General features: G+C 42.2%; 1 protein-coding gene and 1 pseudogene across 5 annotated transcripts in view; one reads left to right on the top strand and one right to left on the bottom strand.

The window, feature by feature from the left end:
- Positions 1-19,415, top strand: part of Cilk1 (ciliogenesis associated kinase 1) — a 65,985-nt gene that overhangs the window by 21,428 nt on the left and 25,142 nt on the right. For all 5 annotated transcript variants that reach the window (XM_004868811.4, XM_021247642.2, XM_004868810.4 and 2 more), the window contains 3 exons: positions 1,957-2,011; positions 13,274-13,395; positions 14,648-14,727. In XM_004868811.4, coding sequence (XP_004868868.1) covers positions 1,957-2,011; positions 13,274-13,395; positions 14,648-14,727 — 257 coding nt within the window. The remainder of the gene's footprint in view (positions 1-1,956; positions 2,012-13,273; positions 13,396-14,647; positions 14,728-19,415) is intronic.
- LOC101714977 (DDB1- and CUL4-associated factor 5 pseudogene) lies at positions 7,980-11,455 on the bottom strand (annotated as a pseudogene).

Below are 19,415 nucleotides of genomic sequence, written 5' to 3'. Positions count from 1 at the left end.
TCTTCTCTTACCCTACAGTTGTTTCTCCTTTACTCTTACTTGTATTGATAAGTGACACTACCATTCTTTAAAACCTCCTGAGTATCCTCTTGACTTGCTTCCTCCATATCCTTCATTTTTGGCTGTCCAGTCCTGTTAATTCTACTGAACCTACTTCTCTGTGTTGTCTCTAAAGCGTCCCATTCAGGCCATTACACTTTACCACCTGACCGCTAGGTCTCTGTAGGGCTCCTAGCTTCCACTTAGTCCCCTACTCATACCATACAGAAGACTATTTTAAACACAAAATCTGATCATGTCAAACATTCTTTGTGTCCCACCTGACTTCAGTGCCCCCAACAGCCCTAAGCCCCAACTGCCCACCTTGAGGTTACCTGAGTCCTGTACTCTTTAAAGAATTTCCCATCTGTTTATTTCCTGTTTCTCTGCTCTTTGCCCTGGCTTCCTGGAATCACTTCCCAAGTAAACCCACATTACCCATGTACTTGCCTCTGCTTTGAGGGGAGTCTAAACCAAGATAGCTCTTGGTGTTTGCCTGTTAGTTTTAGGGTTAAGCCCCACATTTTAAATGTGACCTATAAATTTCTCCATCATTTAGCCCCTGCTTGTTTTCTTCAGCCTTGTCTCCTGTCACTGTGTCCTTGCCCATTTGCTTCAGTCTTGCAGCCTTTCAGCTTCTTTTTTTTTTTTTTTGGTACTGGAGATTGAACTCAGGTCCTTGTGCTTGCGAGGCAGGAGGCGGAACCACTGAGCTAAATCCCTGGCCCCGCCTTTCAGCTTCTTGAGTTTAGGTCCTGCATGTGGTACTATTTCCTCATGCCTCTGACCTGACTAAATTCCTCTCATCCTTCAGGTCTGGGTTGGAATAGCTGTTCATTAGAGGAGTGTTTCCTCATGAACCAGACTAGAATAGGTCCCTTTTGGACCCATTCTTACATTGCCCTGTGTCTTTCCATTTAGCCAGAGAAAATTATTTTCTACCCTCCTCCTTTGATATTAGCTCCATGAGGGATGCCTTTCTTGTTATTGTTTCTCCAGTGCTTAAGAAAGCACCTACCCATAGGAGAGAGATGAGTAATATTTGGAGCATGAATAAAGGAATTGAGCACTCAACCAGGAAACACTGTGGCAAGTCACGGGGTGTCAGAGAGAGCTGGAGAGGTGGAAGTTGTTCTGTTAGTGACCAGCTTAAGACCTGGGGAGCGTTGTGCACTCTAGTTTCCTCACCTGTCTTATCTGTTTCAGAGGGTGGTACACAAACAAATGAGTGAGTGTATTGTGTTCCCATAAAACTTCATTTATAGAAACTGAAATTTTGATTTCATATAATTTTCACATATGACAAAATGTTATTCATCTTTTGATTTGTTTTCCCCAAGTATTTAAAAACACAAATACCATTCCTAATTCACTGGCTATATAAAAGCAGATGGTGGGGTGAATTTGGCCCATGGACTATAGTCTGCCAACCTCTGTTCTGGAGGGAGTGCAGAGCATACTATTCAGTATAGTAGTGCATTACCATACTTGGCCTCTACACTTAAACTGAAGTAAGACTAAAATTCCATTCCTGTGTTGCACAATAGCCATGTGTGGAGTGGTTAGCATGCTGGATGCCACAGAACATTTTCACTAACATAGGATGTTCTTTTGGGGAGCTCTGATCTAGACAGAATAAGCCAGAGAGAGTTCCCTCCTGGACAAATTAGCTCATTAATGGGGGCGCAAGACAACAATCCAGGTTTCTTGCACTGTACCATGCCAACACTGCTGAGAAATTTTGTGATTTAGGCTTGATTGCAATGCCAGGTCTTAAATGCTGTTTTGAATAATATAATACTTGGTAGAAATCAAAATCACCTTCAAGCAGTATTGATTAGGTCAGAATTAAAATATTAAAAAATAAAATTTAGCCTACTACTGGGAATGAACATGCTATTTTTTTTTCTCTTTTAGAATGAAAAGAAAGTTTTATTCCTGGGAGGAATGCATGAACCTTCGTGAGGTTAAGGTATTTATTAATATACCAGGAGATAATTTATGTTTTATTGATTAAAATAGCTTTATGTATGATTGGATTTATAGTTGATGTAATCATTCCATTTGTAGTTTTCCACTAATGCTAAAAGTGGGCAAATCATAAATAGCTAGTAGTTAATGAAAGTAGATTACAATATTCTGTATTAGTGAATATGCTATTAGAAAACCTTTATCATTAATGGATTTCTTATATCAATATACATCAATAAAATAAATTGAATATATTTAGTGAATTGCTGTTGCCTCCTAAGCTGATTGTTCTTATTAATACACAGGAATATTTATTTGTGAAGTTTTTTCCTCGATAGAGTAGCAGTACCTATTTCAGGTACTTCTCCGATCATTTGTGCTCTGTTGTCTGGGAGAGAATTCCCCAGCCAACGTGACACTGTGTCAGTATTGCATAGCACGTATCTTCACCTTTATTAGGCATTCTGACACGGTTATTGCTCCCTTCCTTTCTCCTGTCCTTTTCATTCTGTTTCACCTCTCATCTCCATCAGAGTACCTTGACCACTTTGGTTCTGTCTGTGTAATTCTCTTCTTATGTGGCGGAGTGGTGCTCCATCTGCCCTTCATTCTCTCACCAAGCCCTGTGTAGAGACTTAGTAGAATACTGAAACCAGACCTCCGTCTCTGCCCTGGGGCTCCCAAACAGGGAAAGGGCTTTCAAAGGTAGAACAGGGCTCTGCAGACTCTTTTTATTCAGATATTCCTTGTTTAATGACTGAGTTTCACTCCTGTAACTAAGTGGTTAAATGAATTGGTCAAAAGCAGCACTAAATGAGGGATTGTATATAGTATGTACATTACAATATTCAGAACAAAGACATGGTCAAAGGAAACTCTAACTTGATAACTTTGCTTTTTATTTGCTTAACTCTTACATGCAGTACTGTAATGTATAACAGAACATAAAACTACAGATTTGTACTGCACAGTACAATCAGCAACAATTACAGTACTTTAAATAATTTATTAAAAAATTACAGTACTGTATAAACATAGTGTACTGAACCAAAAAAAAGTCATGGAGACTCTATAAATAAGATGTACAGAACCATACACCCTCCCAAAAAAAGATGGGTCATAAGTCCGAGTGGCAGATAGTAAATCCAAAAATCATATGTCGGTTGTAAGTCTGAACAGGTAGTAAGTTAAACAGGTAGGTTGTTAAACGAGGAGTATCTCTAAAGGGCTGGGTAGTAAATATTTTAGACTTCCTGGATCAAAAGGTCACACTCAGGGATTATATAGGTATATATGTAACAAGAGTGAAAACAAATTTCCAAAAAAATGTTAACTTATGAAATATGATACTGATGGAATATAATTTTGTATATTAGAAGTCTTCCAATGAGAAGAATGAGGTATTTTTGAAGGGGATTAATATTGAACTTAATTAGGATTCAAATCAGTGTTCCCTGTCCTCAAATTGATTGCAAATGTTCATCTGTAAAACTATTCTTTGCTCATGGACCACTCAAAACAGATGTTGGATTGCATTTCACCCATTAGCTTTTACTATGCTGACCTCTTGCCTAGAAAATAAAAGCTCTGAAACATCCAAGACCATCAGAAACAGAGAATGATCAAGGGGCATTTTCTTAGAAATGCGGAGGACTGAGAGGTGTCCTTGACTTTGATGCTAAACCTTTACTTTTATATACAAGTAACTGCATTCATTCTAATGGAAGAGAGATTGCAGAGGCATCTTCGAAAACCTGGAGGTACGTGACATCATAGGAAGCAGGTACCACCCTGGGCAGGATTGGTGAAGGAACTGTTCTTCTAGCTGATGACCACCAAAATGGCTCCCACTCTTCCTTGCCTGCACAGATGCCCCACCAGCCCATGGTGCCTTCACACGAATTTACATCACAGGACACAGCCAGCTGCTGAGTGTGAAGGGAAGGGAAGGAGACACAAAGGCGGCCCCTTGCTGAAGTTCTTCATCCCTTCCTCCTTGCTGAGACTCTTCTTTTCTGCCTATGGATGCAAAAGGGAACAGAAAAGGAAAGTTACTAAAAGACCATCATTTCTTTTTTTTTTTTGGTACCGGAGATTGAACTCAGGACCTTGCGCTTGCAAGGCAGGCACTGGAACCACTGAGCTAAATCCCTGGCCCCAAAGACCATCATTTTTCATGTCCTGCCTAATCCCAACAGCAGAGGAAATGAAGAGACATCCTGCACTTTGGTACATTGCATGACTTCTTCATCTCTTTTCCCACCGGTCCTCGTGTGCCCCTCTGGAGAGCCTAAGGGCCCAGGGAGATTCTTCACCTGATGACCTGCTGATGGAGGGGATCCTTGCTCCTGTAATGAGAAAAGGGGGACCCAGTAACATTTTCTTTGAAGTACTGTCTTACATGGTGCTGTGGTCTTCCAGGTGCCATCAGAGTTAGTAGGCTGCCTGTATTTTGCCTGCTTTTTTCCTCTGCTCTCTTTTTAATTTGTTTCTTTTTAGCAGGCCTGGTGGTTCATGGCTGTTAACTCAGCACTTAGAAAACTAAGGCAGGAAGATTCCTCTGGTTTCAAGGCCAGCCTGGGTCACATAGTGAGTTCAAAAACCCTGCACCATGTAACAAGACCTTGTCTCAAAAGCCAAATTTTTTCTTTACCATCTTAACTGCTGATGTGTTTAGATCCTTACTCCAAAAATGTCCCCTCCTTTTATCTTTAAACTCTTCTTTCCACTGGCTTCTTCTCTTCAATCTGTAATTGTGTCCATTCTCCTCCAATCCAGAAAAGCCTCACCTCTTTCTCTCCTTAGTATTCCATTTCTTTGCTCTCTTTACCTTGCCTTCTAAACTTTCAGTGCCACTTCCCTACGTATCATTTATTTTTCAACCTAAATGAGTCAGGCATCTCCTCCTGCAACCCTGTTGAAGCCAGAATTCAGTGGGTATTACCTGGCACCCAAACAGTTTGCCCTCTGCCCACTTCTCCACCCAGTCTTCCAGATGAGCTTCCTTGTGAGGCAGATTAGTGTGATCCTCACTCTTTATTGCTCAGACATGGTCTGCACTCCATTTCCACACTTTTCTCAGGCTGACTTCCCTCCTGAGATCCCTTTCCCTCCAGTGTACTGGTATAGATGCAACTGTTCTCCAGCCACACTCCAAGAAATGTTCTCACTGATACTCAGCATTGACCTGTTGCTCATTCCTGCAACATCTCTGATGCTTTGACATTTAATATGGTTTTCCTTATTGAGTGCATTTTTAATTCATGCATTTTGAGCTTATGTCCTTCTTCCCAAGTAGGTTGTTTCCTCTTTAAAGTAGATACTATGTTTTATACCCTGGGATAGTTGTGGGGCCAAGAATATTGTAGCTTTAATAGGTAAGGAATACCTCAGAGGTTCAGGCAGGAGGATCCAGAATTGGAGGCTAGCCTGGGCTGCGTAGCAAAACCAGGTCTCCAACAAACAAACAAACACACAAACAGGTTGATCAGTCCCTAAGAAGGGGAGAAATGATAATATCCAACTGGAACCTTTTTCCAGGAGGACTGTCCCCATATGGACCAATGATGGAGTTTGTCTCTGATACAAGTGACCTACCTCTACCCCTCCTTTAGAAACCTTTGCTAAGCCAGATAAGATGACTCTTCCTGGAAAAAAAAAATCTCTAAAATGAATTACATGAAGTCTTTGATGCACAATTTATCTTCTTATATTAAACTGAATCAGACTTTAACTTGCTCGTGAGCCTCACATAGAAACAGGAGCTGGGAGCCACTCTTAGCCTTGGACTAGGAATTTACCCTCAAAATAGACTTCAGGCTAAAAGCTGAAGGTACCTCAAGCCTTGTTCAGAATTCTCTTCCAGGAAAGCTGGAAAATAGTCTTCTTTTCCTCTGAATGAATTTACCCTGAAGCCCCTCATCTGAGCAATTCTCAGCCACTGCTTGTGAAATATTTTAAGAAAACAGGCAGAGAAGATGGCTGCATTTGGGACAGCCCAGTGAATACTTACAACTTAAGCAATGTGTACGTTTTTTTATTCATGGAGAACCAAGAACAAGCAGCCTCATTGGATTATTCTGGAAGATCTGGCCTAAATAGTTGGCCAAAACTGTGAAGAATCCTTGCCAAAGAGGCATCTTGGGAGAAACTTGTCCTATGGGAAGGAAGCTCCTGAAGAGTCATACTCTGTTCTTGTTCACTGAATATGTTTCCTCTCTCTTTCCCCAGCTGCTTAATGTAACTTGATCGTGTGGCACATTCCCAAGCCCTGATCTCTTGGCTACCTTATTACCCAGTGTCCTTCCAGATCTGGATGTTTGTTTTAACACTTCTATCTTTAAGTATTTTGTTCCTTTTATAAAAGGGATGATCTTATTAATGAAATTCAAAGGTAAAGAGGGCTTTACAATTGGTTATTAGTATTAGACTTACTGCTCTGTGAGGAAACAGCTTTTGAATTGAAGGGTTCATGGTTAGCAGTCTCCACAAAAGAGACAGTCCATCAAGTTTTGATTATCCAGTAAGCAAACCAATAGTTTTGTCTCTAGATGCTCTACAAGAAAAGGATTGCTGCTCACTGAAGCAGTTTTCATTTACCACAGGCAGAACTAAGGATGCAGAGAGAAAGTAGTATATGTACACATAACAGTAATCACAGGTACTCACAGAACTACATCTGTGTGACGACCAGCAAGCAAAGGTCAGGTGCTGATTTCTGACCTACCCTCTTATTCCTCACCTGCTGCCTGTTTTTTTTTTTTTACCTTTATTGTTCTTTGAGGCAGAAAAACTTCTTCCATCTCACTGTAGCCTTTACAGTAAGATGTCTCCTTTTCTTTTTCCATAATTAACTTATTTTTTTTGTATATAAAGGATTACAAAATTCCAATTTAATACATTTTGGAAAAGCAAATGTAAAATAACTTGGGCTTATAAAACCAGAATTTACAATTATCTGTGAATAGTTTAAGACAAATCATAGAACCATTTTAATTACAAATCCAAAGTAACTAATGTTGGTTACAGAACCACCATTCCACTCCCCCAGTAAGAGTCCAGGTGTTGAACTGTACATCCCACTTTACTCACACTCCTGCATGCCCTCTAAAACAGTACTCTCACACCCAGCCCCATCACACATATACTAGGCACGTCCTCCTTTCCACAAAGCTTAGCAAGATGGCAGTTCCTCTTGGCTTACACCAACCTGTCTTTTTATAAAGCTCCTAGTTGCCTAGTACCTTTGTGCTCAAGAAAAGTATATTGTTCTCTCTCTTCCTTGCCAGTATTCTGCCTTTCTTGATGTCTGTGCCAATAAGACATCTGACCATTCTTATTAGGTCTTCCTGTCTTGCACAACCCTTCATTGATAACTGAGTGACTGTAACCACCACCATTACAATGCTGAAAATCTCTTGGCCTTTCCCCCCCTCAAACATTACCTACTTCAACACAACTGAATTTCTTTTGGGAGCCAGGAGTTAAAGCAAAGACTCCTCTTCCCATACCCTCTGCCTCTTACTCAATAAGAATCTGTCACTTTAAGAGATGCCTACTGCTCTGCAAAGTTCAATTAGAATACCACAGCCTCAGTCAGCTGCAAGCCCAAGGGCAGTCGCCAGTCCCATCAATTCTGACCAATGGTTTTGGGTTGAATTAAAAGAATATAATACCACATTCTGGTCTTTACTACACTTCTTCATTAACACACCTCTAACACCCACTTTAGTCGTCTGGACACAAAGCTCTGGAGAGCTGTCTTTCCCTCTTCTTTAGTATGCCTGGTCACCATCAGTCAGAGCCAAGGAAGCAGCTGGCCTTTTGAGTGTCTCTTTGGAACTAGCACCTAACTGGTTAAAGCGCGTTAACCGTGACTAGTCAATAATTTATGACATATTTGCAAACAATGAAATTCATCAGGGAGCTATATTTTCTTGAATCTGAAGTGCTAACCTCTTGTTAGAAATGAAAATGCTTCACTTTTAATATCTCCATATTATATGCTCATTGAAGAAGTGTTAGAGAAAACATGGAAGGTTTAAGAAAGGAACCATGATTTCCTCTCCAGCTGAGCCAATGGCTGAAGGCTTGTTTATATTCTGCAGGTATAAACCTACAACTTAATGGCTGCACAATCTGATCTATCAGGCACTCCTCCTTAAGACCTGAACACCTATGACATGTGAACAGGGTGAGATGGCAAAAACTACAAACCCACAGGTCCTTGCTGATGGACAACTAGAAGAAAAGTCTCATAAGACAGTGAGCTCACAGTGCCAATGTGCACACACAGAGGAGAACAGGTCAAATGTCTCAACAATGACTTCAGAGATCCTTGCACAGGGGCACAATGCTCTTCTCTCACTAGAAAAGAGTTACTTGGACCTCTCCCCATTCCTAACACAACACAGGCCAATAGCCAGCTAGACATTCAGACCCACGGCTGAATATTGAATAGAAGGGAGCAGCAACAAGACACAAAATTTCAGGCCCTGGTTTTATGTGCCTTTAATACTTTTTTCCTTTCTGCTGTGTTCACTAAACAATAATATTTTCTGAAGGCTACTTTTTGTAGCTTTTTGTTTTCCCTTTGCATTTATCATGTTTTTAGTTTCTTCTCTGAGGAGCAATTCTCTGAATCTGTGTCTTCCAACTCAACTTGGTACCTTTTGAGGCCACTGTGGCCATGAACAGCCCTGGTGCTGTCTGTGGCTGAGGTGTCAGTGGGGTCCTCTCTTGTTCCAGCATTGGGGGTTTCACAGGCCATTTCAGACCCACAACAATCTTTGTGTAAGAGAGTCCCTGTCAGGGGTAAGTTATCATGGTCAGTGTCTAAGTGTCCTGGGGAAGAGCAGGCTACTACCTCCAGCTCCCCGAAGTTCTGCCCATTGTTGTGGGGATGAGGGGGCCGGGGGTGTAAGCGTCCATTGTTGTGGTTGGCACAGATGGTTTCTAGGTTCCTCGCCTCACTTTCATCAGACTGGGTCCTAGAACAGTTGCCAGATCCACTGCTGAGCGTGGAGCCAGATGCCTTGGGGACACGGGGAGAGGGTGGCTCTTCAGCCCAGCTGCTCAGGACCTTGCTCAGGGCCTTTCCATTGAGCTTCTTTGTTTCAAAAGAGTGTTCTACAGAGCTACCATTGCTGGTGTCCTGAGAGGTGCCCTCTGGTGCCTCTGCCCGAGGGTGGCTGCTGTGCTCATGGCCTGGGCCACTGCTGGGATTTCCAGTGGACGTCCCTTCTTTACATGCATCTTTGCTGCAGCCTTCTGGAGGCAGGCCCTGATTCCTCTGGGCCAAGGCTGTGTTCAGAGAGGCTTCCTTACTAGAAGAAGGAGCAGGGTTTTCCTTGTGGCTGTTTCCTGCTCTCCCTTCATCTGCCTCCCCTGCTACTAGGGAGGCCTCTCCGACTTTGTTATTTGAGTAGGAGATGTAGGAGTACCAGAGCCACTTGTACGCTTTATAAATCTTTTGCTCAACTGATTTTATATCTGAGGTTGGTGACCCCCGGCTCAGCTGAATCTCCAGGGCGGAAGTGCTTCGCTCAGGGGAGGAGGCTGGGGAGGAAGAAAGGTCATCTAGGTTGATCTGAGGGTAGTCGCAATTGTCCTCGCCAATGTAGGTGCTGGTGGGCTTGGTGGGTGCACCATGCCTCTCCTTCCGAAGCGTCTTCTGCCTCCTCCGTGCAGCGTTCCGCTGTCTAGTGGAGGTGCGGTGCACATTCAGCTCCTGCTCGTCCTCGGAGCTGCTGGAGCTGCTGGAGCTGCTGGACTCATCCTCAGGGCTGGGCGAGCGGGGCCAGGGGAAGAGGTCTGTGTCCAGCTCGACCTCACAGGTGTTCTCCTCTGAATCTGACTCATTGGACAGGGCTAGAAGGCGTTTGTCCTGGTAATGCCTCAGAGCTGAGAGGCGCTGTTGGTGAGAGGCAGAGTCCTCACAGGAGGGGGCTGGTGGGGTGGACGCTGCTGCAGGTGTGGCGGTGACACGCAGGGGCCCCAGGTGGAAGGCACTGTCGGCTTCATCCACGGTGGGCGGGTGGAGAGCGGGGCAGCGAGGCCGAGGATTCCAAGTCAGTGTAGCTGGAGCGCTCACTGACCCTTGCGTGCAGCTGGAGGATGGTGCTCTCACTGAAGTCACTGTCCAAGTCCGAGCTCCAGCCCTCGATCTCTCGGCGGACCAGGGAGTCAAAGAATGCCATCATCCGGGGGTCCTCCTGGACAGACTGATTGGCGTAGTCATGGGACAGGCCGCTCCCACTGTTCAGCACCAGGCTTCATGGAGGTAGAGGCAGCGGGAATCATCCTCAATGCGGCCATCGAGGTCTCCAGTACATCCTGGCTGTTTGTATGGGCTCCAGATCTTGATAATCTTTTCTACACCAGAAGAGCAGATCATGTAGGTGTGGGGATTAAATCGGACCTGGTTAACAATAGATCGTTGCCCTTTCAGCACCATGAAGGCTCCATTGACCACCCTGCGAATGCCACCTGCTTCAGGGTCTGCAGGGATTCTCCACATGTACAGGTTGAAGTCATCAGAGCCTGAAAGGATATATTGGTCACGATCTCCTGCAAAGCAGCAGCTTTTCATGGTGCATGAATTAAAGTAACCCTGATTGTCAAACTGGAACACAGGCAGGCGGGAGTGGATATCATACAGCACAGGAGGCAGGCGATGCCTCAGGGCCAAGAGTTGGGTCCCGTTGCTGTTGAATCGCACATTCATGGCACTTTGGAGGGATAGATTGCCACCATAGCACAGGAGAGAACTCTGAGGTTTTTGAATATCCCAAAGTCCTACTCCTTCCTTTGAATTGGCTGTGGCCAATAACCTGGGCTCCACAGGGTTAAACGTGACACTGTGAAAGGCTGAAGGATAGTTTGCCAGGCAGAAAGGCTCTCCATGAGACTCCCAGATGTCCCAAATGAGAACTTGACCATCATCTGAAGAGCTGGCAAAAATGTTGTCATTTACTGGGCTCACCGACAAGCCATATACTGCATCTTCATGAGCAAACACATCCAAGGTCTCGCTGCTTTCAACATCATAGAGGATAACTTGTTCATCATTTCCTCCAGAAAATACTTTGGTGTTCCCACTGTTGAAAGCTAAGCAAAAAATGTTGGAATGGTGCTCTCCTTTCAGCTGTATGGGCTTGACCCTAGAATGGATGGCTTGTTCCATGTGCCACAGCAAAACCCGGCGGTCGTCTCCTCCTGAGACCAGCCACTGGCCTCCATTGTTGGAGAATTCAATGGCATTGACACAGCCGAAGTGGCCGAGGAGGTCCTTCTTGTAGAGGTTTCTGCAGCCCCGCAGGCATCTCCTCTGAAAGTCCTGAGTGAGCAGGGGGTCCCCATGCAAGCCCCGCTGGGACAAGAAACCCACCACTGACCTCATGCTGCCCCCCAGGCCAGCTCTCCTCTTCATGTTGGAACCGTGACCGCCGCTCGAGCCGCCGCCCCTCCCTCGGCCTCGCGCGGCTGCCGCTCCCGCCCGCCCTCCCCCCCAGCGCTGCGCGGCGCTCCGGATGGCGCCTTAGCCAGCCATGGCAGAGCAGCGAGGTGTCCATAATTAACTTTTTACCAGTCCAATTATTTAAATACAGGATGACCAAAATTGGATTTTTTGTTAATTTTTATAATACAAGAAATATAAAAATGACTGTTTTATCAAATGTATTCAATAATTTTTCTGTGTTTGGTTTATTTTAAAACATTCAATACACAATACAACGTTATAATCTGCACTTGATCGTAACCAAAAGGCCGAGAAGCGATACAACGTTATAATCTGGACAGTAGTTAGCCTCTTTCCGAATTCTTTATGAATTATTATCTTTCTTTGAGCAACATACTTTACACTGTCGTGTTAGTCTTTCCCTTTTTTTTTGTGGGTGGTATAATTTCAATAGAATATCTACCCACTAAACAAAATGGTGAGGATAAGGATGATGGACATCCTGGTTGGCATTTTTTTTCAATTATTTGGTCTATTAGACCTAACCTAAATTGTAAATGACTTTTTGAACCCCCTTGTTTTAAATAAATAACAAATGAATTTGTATTGTTTGGTCCAGAAGGTGCAGAAATATTTTATAATAATGTTTTCCTTGCTCTTTGGTTACAGGATAGCTTGTTAGATGTTGGTCAACTCTGTCAGTACCACCCATAGAATTGTTATCATCATTGATCACTATTGGAATTTTTTCAGTTTTGGTTCTTTTTTCAAGTTCTCTGTATTATGAGTAGTTGACAATAAGGAGACATGTTTTTTGTCTTTCTATTTCATAACACAGATTTTTCCTCTCTGATATGTTAATATTTCTCCCTTTTTCAGTTTTTTATTTTGCAGATCTTTTGGCACTTCCTTCCTGTTCAGTCTCAGTGCCCCAACATGTCTGTTTTGTACTGTAAAAGAATATCACTGAGTTCCGGAGAAGTATAAAAATTATATCTAATGTATTTAGGATAAGAGTTTTTATAGATTGTAGCACAAAATTATAGATTATTTTTAACCAGTAAAATAAACATGAATTAGTGAAAGGAAATAACCAGAACTTGTTATTAGATTTTACTAGAAACAAATGTCAAAGGCAAATACAAAGTTCTAAATAAGAAAAAATAGTCAATACAAAACAAACAGATGTATGAGTGTGTCTCACGCAAACAAAAACTGACTGGTTGAAATGACACCTGCCTGAGCAATGCCCGGAGGAAATGCACTGCCTGAGTGACACTGGAATAAACTGTTGAGTGGTTAAAGCTCACATTTTAAAGAGTGTTCTGTGTCTCATGCACACGTGACTCAGACACATGTAAAGAGAATCAGGCTATCAGCCTGAATCTGTTTGAGCAATGTCCTATTTAAAGTGTCGGCAAACTTCACTTGTGATCTCAGCCCAAAGCAGCTGTATTCTCCAGGGCTAGAAAATTCAAAGCCTCAGCTTCTTTTATTCTGTTCTGACTACTTCCACAGGCTGAATGAATTCTGGAGAGGCTAAGCCTAAAATAACCCTGAGCGCTGGGCACTGCTGGGTATATCGGTAATAGATGAAATACTTACCTTGTAGTCAGTTCATCAAAAATGTTTTTCTAGGGAAAGTAACTATTGATTTCAGAGAAATACTCTGTATTAAATTGTCAGTAAATATAACTTATGGCATGTGTTAAAATTAGGTATTTTTTCCCAAATTTAACTAGGATTTCTTTTTTTTTCAACAACAGATTTTTTTCTAATTGTTCTTTTCCCCTCACGTTTCAGTCTTTAAAGAAGCTCAACCATGCCAATGTAGTAAAATTAAAAGAAGTTATCAGGGAAAATGATCATCTTTATTTTATCTTCGAGTACATGAAGGAAAATCTTTACCAGCTCATTAAAGAAAGGTATGGTTTGACCATCCTGTTCTTAGAAATAAGTATTGCAAAGTGGCTGTATTTTCTTACTGCTTTTTTTTTTATTGCCATCTCCCAGTTCTTTCTCTGATTATTTAACAGTCAGGCTACTGGGCTTCAATGCTGGAAGCAGCCCCCATCCTAGAAGGGAGCACAGCCCACTTCCCTGCCATGGGAGACCATGTGATGGCCCCCAGGGAGCTGCTTTCAATGTAGTGGGTTTCTTGTTTTAAAGTTGCTCACCCAAAGAGGCCCAGAGGTTTAAAAGGCACTCTGTATGTCTGTTCCCATAAGGGCTGATGGGCAGAGTGGCCACAAGCCAAGGGTGTACCCAGCTGCATTTATTTTGAGGCCTCCATTGAATATTCTAGGCTTATTTTAATTCTTCTCTTGCCACAGTGCTCAAGTACTTGCATGCTGGAAAGAGGAGACCAGTAAGAAACTTCCCTCTATGATAATTTTGAACTTTGAAATTGAACTGTGGACAGACTGGGGTTCACTTTCTGGTGGCCAAATGAATGCCTTTTGTGACTTCCTCTGAGTGGTTTGAGTGAACACATATCATCTTCATTGTCAGTACCAGCAGTGAAGCTGTGGGCATTGCCCAACCAGGGAAAAATGTTAACATCCATCTGTTGCATCTCGTGAGGGCTTCATCTAAATGATTTCAGATTTTCCCAACTGAAGTTTTAGAAAGTTTTAGCTTATGTCACAGCGAGAGCTTTTCCTTTGCTGTTAGAGGGATTTTTTGTTATTATAAAATGTTTAATCTTTTCTTTGTAACATAACTAAATATATTTGGCATATTTAAGTTAGCTCCCCTATATGGACAAATGATTGTTTTTCTTGGGTATTTATTATCAAAAAATCTGGGCAAAAATTAGTGTAAGAGGGCTGAGGATGTAGCTCAGTGATAAAATGCTTGCCTAGCATGTGCGAGGCCCTAGGTTCCATTCCCCCTACCACAATGATAATAACAAAAATTAGTATAAAAACAGATGCTTTTAAAATTTCCTACTATGTAATCAACAAACGTGAAAACTGGAGATTCCTTTTATTTTTCTTTTTTCACATATAATTTTATTGTGCATTTATTTATTTATTTTTTTGGTACTGGGAATCAAACTCAGGACCTTGCACTTGCAAGGCAGGCAGCAGCACCACTGAGCTAAATCCCCAGCCCGAGATTCCTTTTAATATTTTAACCCAGATTTATAACTTTGTTTTCCTTTATCCTATACAGAAATAAGTTGTTTCCAGAGTCTGCTGTAAGGAACATCATGTATCAGATATTGCAAGGACTGGCATTTATTCACAAACACGGTAGGTGGTTTGAAGTATTCTTCTTTTGAGTACAAGTGAACTGTTGTCATCTACCAGAAGATGTAGAAAGCATTGATGTCTTTTGTAATTAACTCCCAGAAAAGGTTGAAAAGTTGAGAGGCTGATGATGGAGTTTGGAATATGTTATTGTTTGGAATTTGATTTTTGGGTTTTCTACCTTTATCATGTCCCCATGTTTTTATTCTTCAAGCTTTAGTTATAGGTCTAAAATATTATTCTTGACCATAAACTGTTGTATTAATGAGAAAATGAAGAGTATTTAATTATGAGATGCTGCATGTATTGTATTTAACCCACTAACGTCCCTTCACCGAGGCTTCTCATTTTCTTAGACTATTTATGTTTCAATTTGTTTCAAAGGGTTTAAAAATGACCTAACAAAAATCATACAGTACAACCAGACAAAATAAATTAAAAATTAGAGGAATGAAAAAGAGATAAAAGCTAAACAGGAAGTGTATATAGTCACGGGTGAGGTTAATCCTTAAGCTTCACACCAGCAAGTTTCATTTCAGTGGTAGAAGCCAGCCATAGATTTGATTCTGGGCTTGTTGTCATACAACAGAGAATGTGAAATATGACCAAAGAACACACAGGGTTTCTCCAAGGTAAAAACAGACCAGAAGTATTTTGATGTGAAGACTAGAGAGAAACTTCTCTCATATTCCCTTTGGATGGGGCAATATGGGCCATGCCTTTAAGGTGGACATAGGGACAAGCTACACAGAGCAGCTGGATGGCATATCCCTCAATATAGGCCAGGTATTTCATCTGATCAGCAAAAACATTTCTACTGGGGCTGGTGTGATTCCCTCCAGAGATAATCTGGCTAGTCTCTGAAGAAATTCAGAATATCCAGATTACTCTTCTTAGCTGAACTTTTGAATAGTTTTATGAAATGAATGTGAGGTTCTAATCTCCAGTAACTATTGGAACATCACTGGTCTTTGTCACTAACTGGATGAAGACCCAGATGGGATGGGATTAATAACCTTCTGTGAGCCCAGAGCAGCCAGATGGACACATCTGTGGGTGGTGCCAGAAGTCCTCCAAGGTCACTTTAGCACAGAGACTGATGGGCACAGTGGCTGATGTTGCAAAGGCAGAAGCCCCCACTTAGCTGAGGGTGTTGCCATTGCAAACACCCTACCCCAAGGTGTCTCACCACTCAGTAGAATACCAGGGCAAAACCTGACAATGCCAACAGTTCAGATTTGATGTAAACTGGCCTCGAGTAGAAAAGTCTTGTGTTGCATAAGGTGGCACAGTTACTCTGGAGCTGTTACCAGCTTGCTCCCCGCCCCCCCAAGTAGCCCCTGGCAGTTAGAGATTAAATGAAACGCAGACAAACACAAGCTATCTGTTCAAAATCATGTAGCTTGGGCTCATGCTGAGTAATCCGTGAGGAACAGGCAAGACTGAGTCAAATTATGAACCAATTCTAGAAAAAGCATCATCTCTGATTACACTGAACTTGCAGTACTAGTGCTTTAGTCTTTGTTCACAGAAACTCACAAGGGACAGCATAGATTTGAGAAACACTAAAACTTCTAGTATGGTGTCTTATGGACAAATAGAACAAGGTCACTTACTAGATTTAAGACCTCAAGAAAAAGAAATAATGAAAAATCAAAAGGATTTTCAAAAGAGATAAGTTGACTAGCACATTTTCAGATAGGCATAATCATAGTATTTTAGTTATTGGTGCTAGAAACTGAGTAGACCTAAAAAAGGGGAAGTATTCTCTGGTTTTCTCCTCTTTTCCGTTTTTGCTACTTTTCATGAGACTCAGATATTGGTTGCCAGGATAAACTTGTAGCCATTTGTCCAGAGCTCTACCTAATCAAATGTGAGCGTGTGTGTGTGTGTGTGTGTGTGTGTGTGTGTGTGTGTGTGTGTAGACATGTACAGACCACAACACCTACACCACATGCATGCATACCAATGCATATATTCATTTCTCCCACACATACACAAGCACACATGAATACACACACATACACACATGTATTTGTAGTCAGTAATATAACACCCTTATACACCTGTGTCAAAACAGCCCTCTGGAACCTGGCGCTGTCAGTTTCCTTCAAGTGCCGTAGACACTTGCATTGTGTGTAGAAACAGAGCTAAGGAAGCCTCAGTTTATGAAGGTCAGACCTCTGCTTATATAGCCTCACTACTATTGCCACTGCCAGAGATTCTTTTTGACAACTTCCGCTAGCAATTAGTTCATGGCAGTTTCTGGCAACTAGTGCCCAGTTCTAGTTTGAACTTTAAAATACTTCATCTGTTACCTTATTTATTTCCTCGCCAGCTCCTCAGGTTGAAAGAACAAATGGTATCTATTCCTGAAAGGACACTGAAGTTCAGAGATGTTTTAAACCCTTGCCAAAGGCCCCACTGCAGTAGAGTGGAGATTAATTCAGATAGTCTGTACCTATGTGCCACGCTTCACTAGAAAAAGCTGTTTTCAAAGAGAACAAGAGAATACAAGATCAAGAAAATAATAATAATTGTAAGTGGGTTGGATACAATTTTGTAGGTCTTGTCCCATTTTTACTGATAAATGACTCAGAAACTTTTATGATTGTTGTATGATATTGACTTTGGTTAAAGGCAAACATTCCTCCATATCATTCTTTCTCTTCAGTAACAGAAAGAAAGTCTAAAGCACTTCACCAAGGTGCCTTGTGAGTTTCAGGCTCTTCATTGGTAATGTGCTCTGACTATCAGAAGGTACATTCTGGCCCTGAGGAATAGACTCCTTTGAGAAGGGAGAACAGGGCTGCAGCAGGTTGCTATGGCCATATTTCATGTACTGAGCATTCCCCCATGGAGAATGAACACATGGCTCTACTAGATACTTGCTAAACAATGACAAGTAGATATGCTTTGTGGGAATTAAGCAACTGAGCATGCTATTTCATCCTTGACCTATGACCTGTCCTACAGATATCCAGGTCTCTCCTATCTGTGCAGGTAACAGACATGCATTCAGTGATTTGGAGGACAGTGATTTCCCCCAGAAGTGGTTCTCTGCCTCTGTCTCACCACTGTCTTACTATACATGAGCCTCAGACAGTCCTTTGCCTTGTTGTGCATGACTGTTCCTGTGCCCTTTTTGATAAAAACATTGTAGGTTTAAATTCAATATTATCTGCAATTGCAGCTTCTACAGCAGTAAGATGTGTTGTATAAATGTATAGTGCTTCAATATTTTCTGGTCTTTTCCATATGTTCCTATCAGATTCATCCACAATAGAGTGTGGTGGAGATCAGAAAGCCTTTCTCGTGGCTTGATATTTTTCTTTCCCAGTCATTATCAACAAAAAAATCAGCACAACTCCATTGAAAAGAGAAAAAGCCCTTTGGTTATTCAGCGGGCATGCAGTACCCTAAATTCCAGTTGAAGGCTTGTTCTTGTCTTCTAGAGGTCAAATAGTTCTGAAGAGGAAGGTTCTTCTTGTAACAGCTCTTGTGCGATCTGTGAGTGACTTGCTCTAAGGGTTTCCATTATGAGAAGTGGGCCCATTGTTCCAGGCCACATCACACATTGGCAGGACACAGACATGGCAGTGAGTCAGGTCAGTTTCAGTGCCACCTCCTCACAGCTGGGCAATGTCACTAGCCTCACAAGCCTTCATGTAAAAAATGGCACCATGTCTGCCTGTCCACTTTGACACGTTGTTGGGAGGGTAAAATTAGAGAATTTTCTAAAAGTAGTGCTAATAGTGATCAGCTCATTGAGGTGCCACTGGATGCTCTAAAGGTCCAGCACTGCTCTAAAGGCTTTGCAAATCTAAAATATTGAATCCTCAAAACAACCCCATGAGGTAGGTGCAATTATTTTCTCCATTTTACAGATGGGGAAATCAAGGCACAAAGCATTAAATAACTTTTCAGCTGATAAGTAACAATTGGGATCTGAAATCAAGTAGCCTGGCTGGCCTGCACACTTAACCACTAAGCTGTGTTGCCTCTTTCCTGCATGGGAAATAGTAGTGTTTAACAGTGTAACAGAGGAAACATATCAACTGATTGGTATGTTCATCAGTTATTTTTAAAGAGTCTGTTTGTAATTAATTTTGTTCTTGATATTTACCTTCTAATCGTTGCAGACCCTGAAGTTTGAAAAGGAAGCTTCAGGGAGGAACAGTTGTGTCTTAGTTACTTTTTTCATTGCTGAGACAAAATACCCAACACTCACAAGTTAAGGGAGGAAAGATTTATTGTAGCTCACAGGTTGTAGAGGTTTCAGTTCACAGTTGGCTGGCTCCAAGGCAGGATGGCTGGCAGACAGGCATCACAGAGGAGAAACAGTCCATGGTGTGCAGAAGGCAGGAAAGCAGCAAAGCAGTGAGGCAGAGAGAAAGCAAGCAGAAAGGGATCAGTGATAAGTGACCCCAGGACCCCTCTTTCTGTCCCTTATATTCTGTCCAGGCTGTATGCCCTTAGGGTGGGTAAGCACTCACACTCAGGATGGGCCTTCCCATTATTCACTCCCAGAACTATGCCAAACCAGTCAGTGGTCTAATTTAGTAATCACACACCCTCGATCCCAGCATCACACAGTCTAGATCCCACCACCTCTGAAAAGCCTGACCTATGACCATATGAGGCTTTGTGGGGAGACACAAGCCATAACAAGGCAGAAATTGCAGTTTTCC

The sequence above is a fragment of the Heterocephalus glaber genome, unplaced genomic scaffold (assembly GCF_053883595.1).
Source record: "Heterocephalus glaber isolate CG9 unplaced genomic scaffold, H.glaber_assembly_v1.0 deba00001610, whole genome shotgun sequence".
Classification (NCBI taxonomy): domain Eukaryota; kingdom Metazoa; phylum Chordata; class Mammalia; order Rodentia; family Bathyergidae; genus Heterocephalus; species Heterocephalus glaber.
This window is presented reverse-complemented; position numbering and strand designations above follow the sequence as displayed.